The sequence below is a fragment of the Bombus terrestris genome, chromosome 4 (genome assembly GCF_910591885.1).
Source record: "Bombus terrestris chromosome 4, iyBomTerr1.2, whole genome shotgun sequence".
NCBI classification, from domain to species: Eukaryota; Metazoa; Arthropoda; class Insecta; order Hymenoptera; family Apidae; genus Bombus; species Bombus terrestris.
This window is the reverse complement of record NC_063272.1, coordinates 16,596,796-16,610,449: the sequence shown is the minus strand read 5'-3', so window position 1 is coordinate 16,610,449 and position 13,654 is coordinate 16,596,796. Positions and strand designations below refer to the sequence as shown.

Here is a 13,654-nt window from a genome sequence, read left to right as displayed (position 1 = left end):
CTATAAAATGTGCTAACACGTAGAAAAGAAATAGCCATACAGAATAAGAAAAATCAATGAAAAGAAGCAATCACTTTATTATCTTCCTCAACGATTCCATATTTCAGATACATTCTACATATTTTACAATTTCACATTCAATATACTTCGCATTTTGGACTGTGCCCTTTCGATATTCGCTTCAATATGTCATGGTACGGAGTATTTTAAATCTATTTAATCTCTGAACAAACACCATCGCTTTTATTATACACTCATTCTTTATTCTTTCCCTTGTCCCTATTTTTCTATCTCGCCAGTTTCTTTCTCATTTTACATTCGTCGAAACGCATCTCACGCATTCGCATACAGAATTTCGCATAACGTCTATTAAATATCATTCAAGAATAGAAAACCAAAGAGAGACAGGTGCGATACAGATCATGACGCGCTCTTACATAATATCTCTATTACAACTTCATTTTGATATAATACCTAGCAGAAGCTGCCTTACAATCGATTAAAATCCATCGTTATAGCTCTCGGAGAAAAAATTCGAGATTCGTTATTGTTACGCTATTGCTGCACTTCGAATACGTTTTTCTACTTTTTCACTTTTCATTGTAAAACAATAAAAATCAAAACATGTACCGCCTCGTTGCGAACAGTCTCGTATGGCCCAGTCAATGTTGGTTTTCGTTTTCTTTTTTTTTTCACGCTTTTTTTTATATTTTGTATTTTTTTGTTTACTTTCTCTTTATTCTGGCTAAAATCTATTTCAAGATTTGACAAAAACCGATACCGCGATGCAATTCGAGTGTCATGTCAAATGTTCAGAGAACAACGTGTTTCAGACAGAGAGGTTATAGAGAGATGAATTCGGAAACTGTACAAATCACGTTTGGTCATGTAAAAAAAATCCATTTACATTAATTTTGACCGTTACGACATTATTAATGTAAAAGCATTTTATTTTACGCAAATGACTATGTTTTTGTTTGTTCTATATACAATTAATTATTAATTACTATTATCTTCAAGTTACCAATTTTTAATGTTTCTGAAACTATGCAAGATAAAAGAAAGCTTAATTAATTCACTGTAACTAGAATTTTACGTAACTTCCAGAAATAAGAGAATCTGTAGAGGATTAATAAGAATTGCACTATTTTCCTATGGATAAAATTACTATCGAGTCGTCCGCCTGTGAAGACCGTGTTGAGAATGATGTTGTTCATTACGCGCGAGAGTCGACGACGACGACGACATCCGTAATACGGTGGCACCCGTCGACGATGCCTTGTCTACGCAGCACCGCGAAATACTTCATGTTCGCGTAACGCGAGTTGTAAAAACGTAAAAGTGACGAAATATATCGCGGTACATCAACATTTCTAGCCAAAATCTATGCGTTTCTTATAGCCATGGCTTCAGTGAAGGTAGCCGTAAGAGTTCGACCCTTTAATAAAAGGGAGTTGGCGATGAATGCGAAAATGATTATACAAATGGATGGCAAAAAAACACGATTTTCAACACTAAGACGCCAGGCAGCTGTAAGGAAATGGATAGAGAAAAATACAAAGACTTCACATTTGATCACTCTTATTGATCCTGCGACACAAATGACGATAACTATGCATCCCAAGAAGAGGTCTTCTACGATCTTGGTACGGATGTAATAGAAAGTGCCTTCGAGGGCTACAATGCCTGCGTTTTCGCTTATGGCCAAACAAGGTCTGGAAAGACCTTCACCATGATGAGCACACCGGAAGCACAAGGATTGATACCACGGATTTGTAATACGCTGTTTGCCAGAATGACAGCTGGTAAAGAGAGCGGAGCGTCATACAGAACCGAGGTATCGTTCCTAGAAATACACAATGAAAGGGTGAGGGATCTATTGAAACTGGACCAGTCATAGTCCCATTCTCTCCGAGTGCGTGAACATCCTAAAAGAGGACCTTATGTGCAAGATTTATCAAGTCACCTCGCGTACGATTGTTCAAACATTCAGGAATGCATGATGAGAGGTAACGCGCACAGAACTACAGCAAGTACGAATATGAACGATGTGAGCAACAGAAGCCATGCAATTTTTACGATCACGTTCGTACAAGCTGGACTATCCGAAGGCAATATACCATCGGAAACCGTTTCGAAAGTGCATCTTATCGATTGGCTGAAAGCAAATATGCATATGCAACGGGTGCAACAGGTCAACGACTGAAAGAAGGTGCGCATATTAATAAGTCACTCGTAACATTAGGATCTGTAATATCAGCTCTTTCGGAAGTTAGTTCCACAGGCGACATGTCTTCCTCTTCTAAGCGTAATGTCTTTATACCTTATCGAGATAGCGTACTGACATGGTTGTTGAAGGACTCACTTGGAGCTAATTCGAAGACAATTATGATGCTCCTATTAGTCCGATTATAATTACGGCGAGACCCTTAGTACACTCAGATACGCTAACAGAGCAAAAAATATTATTAATAAACCTATTATCACGATATGAGTATCAGTATTTTTACATTTTATTCTGTTTTGTTTTAATACGATGATCTATCCACGTTTCTATCCATGAAATAGTATTGAAACACCTCCTAAACAAATACAAGTATGTATCTAGCACTTAAGATATTAGTCTGATAGCGGAGCAAGTAGTTTCAGCGTTCTTATGGTCAGACACTACGTATTTTGCCAGAGAATTCGCTTCTTTACCTATTCCTGTCTGCTTTTCTTGGGAAAAGAAATAACAAGTAAATGAATCATAACTATGTCTAATTTTTAAAAGAGATAATATTCAATGTTTAAAAAAATATAGATCGGATGTTTAATGAAATATAAAAGTCGAAGATGATTCAATTTTTTTCTCTCTACTTGTACTTCCCATCTTTTCCTTATCGTGGATATGCTACATAGTGACGTTTTTGGTATTAATGAACAAACGTTTCGTGGACTTGCATAGTTTTAAAAACACCAAGGTGACAGTAGTTACAGTAGAATCACCCTGTACAATGTTTGATCGACAAACAACCAATGGACGGAAATGAAAGACAAGGTAAACTGTATAATTTGATAATGTTAGATTGTTTCCACTGCTATTGGACCGAACTAAAGTTTGTTTACGTTAAATAATCTACTGGAATAAAAAGAGCTTATGAAGTAATTAAAGTAATATTTATGTAAGTAATTTTCCATTAAAAGGAAAGAATCGATTTTCTATAAAACACGAAAATTATGATATTTTTAATCATCGTTTAAAATATTAAAACTTGCATAAACAAATGTTTCCACCTAAATATTATATCAAAAAATTAAATACAACGATAAAACTATAAATATAAATTACACCTCAGTTTATAGAAATAATTAAATTTTCATTAATTAACTGACAAATTAATACAGTTCACCCAATATTTTATCCTTTCTTTTTTTTCCTATAATGAAACAGACACCGTTAACAAATTGGATAATTTCAAGAATCCTCGTTCACGACAATGATATTTATCTGTCTAAACACTCGAATCGCGAACGCATTCGTAACATACATTATGTATAATATGTATGACTATTTATGAAATGTGACTAGCTTAAAATTATGATTATATGATCGATATCTATTGTCATAAACAACGGCGAACATTTATTTATACCATTGTATGTATATTCTTCACTGTACAGTTCTTTCTCACTGGAAACCAGTTATACTGTGCAATATTAAGCATGTGATTGTACAATCGTAACTGTGCGCAAATACCTCCAGTTCTCTGGACCACGTCTACACACAGAAGTTAGAAATCTTTCAAATACATAACAACTGCTAGAAATACATAGATATACAGAATGCTTCAAAGTAAATGTCACACAAAATAATTGCTAAATGAAACTTTTTCGTTATTTCTCTCTGTTACAAAGGGCATTCTGCTCTCGTTATTTTTTAATTTATTTAAAAGTTACTTCGTACGTGCTCTTTGTTTAATTCAATGTTTCGTTAAAATTGTTAATAATGTATCATTTTTATGAGAATTTCTTCTGTTGTTAGGAACTAATAATTTTTCTTGTTTTCATTTAGCAACTATATATTTCACTTGTTTCGAAGCATCCGTTGGAAAGGGATCTCTAAAAATTCTTCAAAAAATACGATCAGTATGATATTTTCTTGAGTAGAAATCGGAATGCTGAAAAATGCTAACTAAATGTCATGGTTTTATTGCGATGTGCACGATTTTTAGAAATTCGCGAAAATTTTTATATAACAAAAATTTTGGAAGATCCTTCCGCACCAAAATTATTTAACAAAGTTAAACTATTTTAAGTGTTATCTCTTGTAAAATGTTTTACTTGATGTTTTCAATGAGAAGAATTATTTAAATATGGATCTATTCGATCAATCCATGTAAATTTAAAATTTAATATGAAATCCTAACGTCAGTAGGTGTAGTATGTGATATGCATTTCTAATATCTACTTTCGTAATATGTAAGTCAAAATCTATTTTTTCGATCGAATTAGTAATCAATCCTAAAAAATAATTTTTGCACCTAAATTATGATTTTCAATGTGGATAAGAGACATGTAAAATATTTGTTTCGAAACTTTTTAAACTGTGTAATAAAATTTGGAACTTCATAATAGAATTGATAGAATTTGATCATCACAATAGAATTTGAAGTTCCTTCTATCTTGGAACGAAATATTTTTAATGTAAAAAAATCCACAATAAAAATATCATAATTTTTATATTATGAAAACAAACAGATTTTTTCTTTTATTTCGACTAAAGCACATTTCACATATTACACTGTTATATTGAAAATGCTTTAACAAACTAGGAAATCTAATTATTCCTCAAAGTTAAAACTAACGATCTCGCGGAAGTAAATGTAACTATCAATTTAATTTAAATCTAAAATGTAATCATACTACGATTCTTTTCTACTATGCAGAAAGGATTTTTCAAAATCTGTCGAATTAAAATTCTTAAATTTTAACTATAGTCATCATCGACAATAATGTCACGAAATTGCTAACCATAACAACTTGGTTCCCGAAAATACCATTCAAATGAAGCTACTCATAATCTGATTGTATCGATTCAAATACGTCTTGAACAAATTCTAGAATCCAAGTTACCTTCAATGCAATCCTTTCTTCAATATTTCGTACTATATTCTACAGATAAAATATTTATTCATGATCTAGCAATTACGGCAGTGATAAGTGTCGAAAATTGCTATTGGTTAATAACAATTATCTATGGCTTTCGGAGCTGTCCAACTAAAACTGTAATTCAAGGTACAATCGTTTATAGTAATTTTCATCTAGACGATATATACATCTACATATAGCTTTTAAAACGTTCTGCTTTCTCTAACATTTCCATTTTACATTCAACAATTCCTTCGTTAAAATTCTATTTCCATTTATTGTTTAATATATAATAATTTCTTTCATTTTCCTCTTTTTTTTTTATCTTCATTATTTCTGTTTTTCTTTTGGCACCTACGTGAACAGAAAATTTAGAAAAACTTCACGAGGTAAGAAGTTGGACAGCCTTGCATGAGATTCTAACAATCGTACAATCTAAACTGTGAACAATATCTTTTCTCTTTCCCTTTCATAAAATGTTCATCTCTTGTATCAATCATTGACTTGACATCGGTGTCTATCTATTACACAGATACAATACTTGATCGCCCTTAATAAATTATGACAGTGTTCATTTTTAATGTTAAAAAATCAAATGAAACGCTATACATACAACAATTAGCTTATAGTGAACAATTTAAAAGATATCGTGTTAAAGAATGGTTCGCGTGACTGTGTAATTATCGTTTGATGCACAGTCGAGACTTAAACAATATATGTATATATCACTTAATTTGATACATGAATTTCTAGTTAAATTGCACTGAATGTCTCAATAGTAGCTGCGCATTAATGACTACAGATAAATGCAACAAATATGCAGAAGTAATGAGTACAATTGAATAATGTAACCATAAGACGTTAATCTAGAAAATGTTAGTACGTTATCGCTCGACACATTCAAACGTAAATCACTTTTCCGATAGTGAGTCATTCCGCAATAAATCGTGCAAGATTTGCTTCCATGGTCGCGGTGCTATTTTATAACTCACGACATTTATTGACAACAGTTTCAAAAAACAAATTCATACAAAAGTTTGATCTTCTATAAACTTCTATATATTTCTTTAATTAATTAATTAATTAAAAGACAGATATATTATGAAATCAAATATTTTTATTGCATATTTCAACAAAGACTTTGATTGATCTATTTCGATTTTATTCTCCGAAACTTTTATTCTTTCTCGCGTTTAAAAATGTTCAAAGCAGAAAATCGAACTTTCCCAGAAGTTATTTTTTGAAGTTATAAATAAATATAGAGAGCTAAAAGAAATGACGACAGTAAGTGGTTTTAATACGTTTGAATGTTTGAGGACAATTACGATAACACATTTTACGACAAATAATTTACATAAAAAAAGAAGGAATTATATATATGCATATGTATCTTCGAGTGAAAATTAATAGAAAAATAATATGGATATTTAAATGTTTATTATGAATACGTACTAACTATAGTCGAACCTTTAGCTCTTCCATTCTTTGCCGTATTCTTCGCCGCATCTCCTTATATCTGAAAATTCAGACAAAAAAGAGAATATAATTTCAATATATTTCACTTTAATTAACTCTTTATTTCCTAATTTAAATAATAGATTCATTTATTTTGAAAGATTTCAAGATGGATATTAATACAGAAATATAAGAGGACAGTATTTTTTAAAAAATAACTCTTTAGATAAATAAAACGTGTCTAAAATATTCGAATAAAATAATCAAAATTAAGAATTATGTACATATTTAAAAAGACATACTTTTCTTTTAGAAGAAGAATCTGACGCTCCTCTTCGTAATAATAACGCTGCAATATACCGTGACACTCTACCAAAGAGAGATTAAGAAATTGCGCAACGTCAGAGCTAATTTCCGGAGTCGACAATTTGTCTACCAAAAAAAGTCGCGCGACATTTTCGTGCGGACCTAATACTACGCGAACTTCCAGCGGATATTCATCGTCTCTTAATCTTCTTTGCTCTATAAAAGAGAAAATTATCTTTCTCAAATAGTGATTAAGAGTAGATATGTGTTTCCTAAAATAATTTAACTCACCGCCATTATCGCGGACGACGAACAACGCAAAATTATCTGGTTTAGCATCAACTTTATATTTGTCTAACATAAGGTTGATAACTTCCTGAGTATTTACTAAACTTGTAATCCAAACGGACATTTGAGATCCATGCGGGGGTGTAAAAAAACTGGTTTCACGATTATAAAAATGTCCGTTAATTGAACAACGACGCCGTAGTCGACTACGTGATTGTCGTCGACCACCCGGGCGACGTCTAATTGCGGTGGATCCTTGTTTTCGTCGTAAAACTACGCCATCCAGCTAGAACGTATTACAGATATGCATATACAGGGAGAATAATAAATTCAAGACTATAATTATTAAATACCTCTAGTCCACTGTCGGTTGACATTGTCATGTTATCATCTTCTCTAAATTGTAGAGAATTTACAGAATCTGTATCGCTATCAGTTCGATGTCTTTGAAGGCAATCAGGTCCGGACATCGATCGATTTAAGCCTTTTTCTATCCAACTGTCATCAGTGCTAATAGATCTATTACCGGACATATTTTTCTCCAAGTTATCGAAGTATTCTACCCTTCGAAGCGTTCCATTTCGATTTGGTGTGCCATGGTAAATAGGCGTATCGGTACTGGAAGAACTACCTATACTGTGCGTTGGTGTACTAGTTACGCTACTATCGTTACCACGATTGCTTTGATGGTTCGGACTATCTGCTTCTGAATTTTCGCGAGAATCAGATCTATCAAAACTGGATTGAGAGGAAAGAGGCAGTGGGTCGGAAGTGGTTTGCGAACTAATCGAAGGTAGATTTTCGGGCATCGTTTGGTATAATTTTTTTCCATCTTCAATTTTACGTTCAACCTGGATAATTAAAAATCAGATAAAAATAAATAAAATGAAAAATATTTAATAATCAGAAATTTTAATAACCTATATATTACCTGAAGAAGCTCATCTATTTCGTCCCACTCCATGTTCTTAACGTCTAGTTTCATTGGTAAAGTGAGGCTCTTAAGATGATCAGGTGAGGTTGGTACAGACTTTGTTTCAGTTTCTGCGTCTTGTTCACAAGTTTCTTTTACACAATCTTCCTCTTTTTCTTCATCTTCTATACTCTATTGGCAGAATTTACAAGATATACGAACATATAAAATATTTTAAGTATACCTTTTCATATAAAAATATATACACACATCAGAAACACTACGTCTACAAGAATTTCTATTACGAGCTGTAACTACTGTGCGTTGATCATCATCTTCTTTCAAATGAATCACTCCTCTGACACCCCAATAAATACGAAGTGCACCTTCCAGTATCAATCTTCCATTAACCTGATAAAAAATGATATTAATTATATGTTGATCTATATTTTCTTAAGCATAAATATAAGATAAATACCTCACGGCTTCTTATTCCACCACTTTTGCCTTCATAATACTGGTTGAAAACCTTCAACTTTGATTCTAAGTGTGATCTAAGTACGAAAAATTATAACAATATAAAACTTAATGTAATAATATTTTTAATAGTATGGTATTAAATAAAACACATTGTCTTGAACTATATACCTGGGTAATGATGGCCGAGCTTCTTTTTTCCCAAAACTTGTATGTGATTCAACTCTTGTTCCATGACCAAACAATTGTGGCCCAAAAAGAGCTCCGTAACATGGTACATGACAATATGGTACACCTTTATGCTACATAATAGTTTTTAAAAAGAAAATATAAATTTTTTTGTACAAATATTAAGTAAAAGTTAACAGTAATACATTAAAAATGAAATATTTAAAGTGATGACACAAAATTAGATAGATTAAATATTTAAATATGACTAATAATATTACAATATTTAATTAACAATTTTATAAAATATGCAATGTAGTACCTCTGCATGCTGGCCTGGATTTAAGCGTTTCCCACATTCTTCGCATCTTAAACATTCTGGATGCCAGTCATATCCCAATGATTGCTTGCGTTCAGCTAAAGTCACAGTTTTTCAAAATATTTTGTAAAAAATAAACAAATATATTTATTATCTATTTGTACAAAATACTCACTTTATTTGTAAAAATTTACAAAAAAGCACATATAATTTTATAATCAGTTAAGATTTCACTAATCCTTTAATAAATATATTTTCTTAAGTTTTATTTAATACATGCATTTTGTTTTTATAAATAATAAATTATTAACGTATAAATTAGCATATTAAAATATGGGTTTAAATTAGTATATAAAATACGTAAACAAATTTTTATGTTCACCTGAAGTTTTTTTTTTTTTTTTTTTTTTTTTTTTGATATTTCAAATATTAAAACCGTTACTTTAAACGTTTAAAATATTAAAAACGACAATAAATAATCTTTTAATTTAAAAAATAATTTTTAATAATAACAAAGAGCGTGGTTAAAATGCAGAAAAATAATAATAAAATAATATTTCTAATAAAATATATACAAGTAACATGACAGTTATACAGACAAAAAATTGATCAACTCATTATAATGACAGGAAACGGTACTTGTCAAAATTATTACGCCTTTTTAATATATGCGAAGATTGAAACTAACCGAAATATACTGGTTTCCCACATTTATGGCACTTCCACATGACGGCAGACTCTTGTAATATCCATAAAATAATAGAAATTAACTCTGACGAGATTCTAATCCATTTTGTTTATACTATATGAATAGGCCTATTGAAAATGACATGCGGGTTAATTAAAGATGTTACTAGTAAGGCAACCTTCGCTTCGATAATAAATAGTTCCTCTGCGTGTTCGAAAACTTATCAAACACTTGATTTACATTTTTTTTACTAAAATCATAGAGTACAAAATAGAAAGGAAACTGAAAGTATTAAGTGATCGTACACCATTCGTTCATGGATCTTTATTAAATATTCTGATATTTGGATAACTTTACAATTTAAGTACTCTATTAAAGAATTATGTGAAACATTTTTAAGTAATATATTTCTTCTCTTATTTATTAATTGTAAATAGTAACATATACAAATACAACGTAGAATTGATTAATCGGTAGTGAAACTATATTATATACATAGTTACATTATAAATTACATTATTACAAGTACAAAATACATGCTTCGATTCTTGCTTTCTAATGCATTAATATTATAACCTTTATTTGCAACTTTTATAGCACTTTTATTTGGAGCATATTACATAATTCACATTATATTATAAATTACTAATTATTACAAATACATGAAAGAAACTATATTGTTCATTATGGCGTGTTTTTATATTCATATGGTATTTACATAAATTAGGGATCCCGCTTTCTTAAACTCATCAAGTGTTTGAAATAATATATTATAACTTCAACAATTTGTTATTTCATGAATAATTGTTTAGAATTTTATTGAAAGTTGATTGTATTTCTAGTAGTCTCTTTTTAAAATATATATATTTAGTATATGAAATATAGTATGATAATTATTATAAATAACAAACTTTATTTTTAAAACAATACAAAAAATACTGTTTAAAAGTATTAATAAATTTGTCAAAAATTGATTTGGAAAATAAGGAAACTTTATAGATGTAAATCAATTCCAAATATTTCTTTAATAAAGCCAATACATAAAACTTTTAATGTTAAATATCCTGTTGATAATGATTCGATAAGTAATATATTTCGTTCAAGAAGATAATTCAAATTTGATAATAGTGATAAATATCATCCTTTATATTCTTTTCATGAGGACTGCCATGTTGGCGCGCTTAAATTTAATAGAAAATTCGTAATCATACCGGCTTTTTGAAACGAGGAATTTATGTATATCACTTTTATTCCTTGATAAAAATACATATTTGAAAAGTTAAATAGTTGAGAACGTATAAAATATTCACGTAAATGTTATTATTATTAAAAATATAAAAGTTTAACTATTACGTTAAGTTTGTTGGCAAGAATTTTGAATTGCTCAATTCGTGCGGTTTTATCAAGAAAGTGGAGGTTAACCGTTACAAGTAAATAAAATGATACAGATGAATAAAAAAGGATGCAAAGAATTGCTAATGCAAAGAATGTTCTTAGCTATAATCTCCAGTATAACAGTACAATTTTTACTTGTGACTTGCTTACTTTTAATTACAAATTTAAATACAGATTATATGTCATGGATTCAAAACACATGGACAGCGATAACCTCTTTTCAAATGTGGAGTTATTTCTGTGTTCTTGCTACCGTTACATTTTTTCAAGGAGTTATTTGTAGCAAAAGTTACTCTAACATTCCACCCTACTCAAAAAGTAGGTTTATTAAATTTTTTCGGATATTCACATATCAAAATATTTTGATGGGTATCCTGCACATTATCATTGGTGGTCTCCTTGTTTGGTTGCATTTATCAATCAAAGGAGGCAAATATGGTTTTTTAATGACAGAATGTAACATAATTTATGGAATGTGTTTAATGGAAGAACATTTCTTTTTATTCTTAAGTGGATTTTGGAGTGGATTATATTTCTTCTTAAAGATTAGTATCTTTCATATGAAATATTTAAAATTTCCTATCATATCTTCATCAAAGCTTTTCCGATTTAAAGCAGGAATCAGCTCCCTGCTTCCATCATTAATGGCTGAATGCATATGGCCAACTCTATATTATTTAATTGGTTATTATTTCTTGGGTCCTTATTGTTGTTATACAATATTATTTTTGTCATCCTTACAATTAGAAAGTGAACCATTGAGTAGCATTCCTAGCTTGCTAAATCTGCCATTGATTTTTCAATTATGGTTGTACCAGCTGATGTTTGTATTAACAATTAACAGTATGTATTTACTATTTGAAATATATTTGACAGAATGGGTTCCTTTTGAATTCAAACAAAGTAATGTATTTAATACTGCTGAATCTGGATTGACACTTCCTGATGCATTATCTACAGACAAAGTGCCAATAATGCAACATTTAGGCTATTTAGATTTAATTACAATAGCACAAAAGGATAAAGCAAGAAGAGGTGTATTATTTACACTCAGTCAACCTGGGGGTCATCCTTACAATTGGAACTGTGTTGTAGAAAAATGTACTGGTCTCATCAAAAAATTTTCTGATGATCTTAGCACAGCATGCATTAAACCTCAGGAACCAAAACTACCTCTTGGTGTTCCAAGTTCAACAATGACAGATGTTAGTGCATTTCAGAAACAATATATATATCGTATGCGCAATTTACTAAAAGAAGAAGTACAAACCTGTACAGAACAAATTGATATAAAAAAAGATGTTGACAATGAACTGTTTATTCAAAAATTCATAAAAACAAGATGGAACAACTTCCTTGCATACTTACTTTCTAAACCACTTATTTCATATGTTTTTGGTGAAATAGAGGGTGGTAAAGTGTGTCATATTTTATTTAATGGACAGACGATAATCTGGGCTGCGGATGCAATTTCATCTTTAGCTGTATTATCATTAAATGAAGATTCATATGGAATTGCTCAAAAAGATCTACCACTTATAATCAATACTTTACTTGCATTGAAGCAAGCTCTTGATAAATTACAAAAATCAAATATTATGACAAAGAAACAACATGGAGATGATAAATTTATTAAACAAATCTTTCATTCTTTACGTGCTGCGGCAAAACGAAGTCTTTATAGAATAGTTACATGTTTTGAAATTTATATAGGAGATTTAGGATTAGAAACAACAACAGTGGAACAGTTACATAGTTTTCTTGCTTATAGGGAATAAATTCTCATCGTTCATTGTAAACTTTGATGTATGTATATATATATAAATAACTTTTACTTGTATCTACATAAAATATTTTTTGGTATCAAAATATGTCAATGATTGTAAGATTATTTTTGTAATTGTTATATTTATATACACAAACAAATTATACTTGTGATTAATCTTTCCTATCTTTTCTATTTAACTTTACTTAACTGTGGTTTACTGTATAGGAAACTAATTATAAGTTTAAGATTGTAAATGCGCTGAAATAATTTGTAAAATGTGGCAATAAATTATTTTTCAAACATCTATAATTATTCGATCAATGTATTTTAAAAAAATGTTTTGTGATGGTCATATTGCAAAAACATTTAAAAATTACGTAAAAAATAACGTCATTTTTATTACAATAAAATAATTACATCTTCTTCAAAGCTTGTACAACACTTAGATTATGAAACAATTTATCTCTCAATACAAACCAAGACTTTGATTGTATTTCTTGCAATGTGTCTAAATAATTTCTTAACGTTTCGTCTTCTGTTATTGTCGTCCCGTGGCATTTCAAAAATACGGCTAGGTAAGCTTGTGCTAATTCAAAATCCATTTTCTTTTCTATCATATGATATATCATTTTCATAAACTGAAGTAATAAAGTATTTGATGTTTTTTCATCCGCTGAAAGTGATTGAATTTCGAAATCGATAAAACTAGGATTCATATTTTTTAATTTTTTAACAACTTCTTCAAAT

The 13,654-nt window shown here is 30.1% G+C and overlaps 2 protein-coding genes across 2 annotated transcripts; one reads left to right on the top strand and one right to left on the bottom strand.

Moving 5' to 3' along the window:
* Positions 1–57: 57 nt before the first annotated feature.
* LOC100650678 lies at positions 58–9,982 on the bottom strand. Its single transcript, XM_003394776.4, has 10 exons — positions 9,745–9,982; positions 9,060–9,154; positions 8,741–8,871; positions 8,571–8,646; positions 8,363–8,503; positions 8,111–8,284; positions 7,533–8,030; positions 7,183–7,465; positions 6,888–7,107; positions 58–6,646 (listed from the first exon to the last, which is right to left on the bottom strand). Exons 1-10 carry the CDS (start codon positions 9,782–9,784, stop codon positions 6,586–6,588), a joined length of 1,719 nt encoding a protein of 572 aa, XP_003394824.1. The 5' UTR covers positions 9,785–9,982; the 3' UTR covers positions 58–6,585.
* A 957-nt stretch (positions 9,983–10,939) lies between these two features.
* On the top strand, positions 10,940–13,209 carry LOC100646971 (nucleoporin NDC1). The gene has a single exon (XM_012320060.3). It carries the CDS (start codon positions 11,184–11,186, stop codon positions 12,915–12,917), a length of 1,734 nt encoding a protein of 577 aa, XP_012175450.2. The 5' UTR covers positions 10,940–11,183; the 3' UTR covers positions 12,918–13,209.
* Positions 13,210–13,654: the final 445 nt, after the last annotated feature.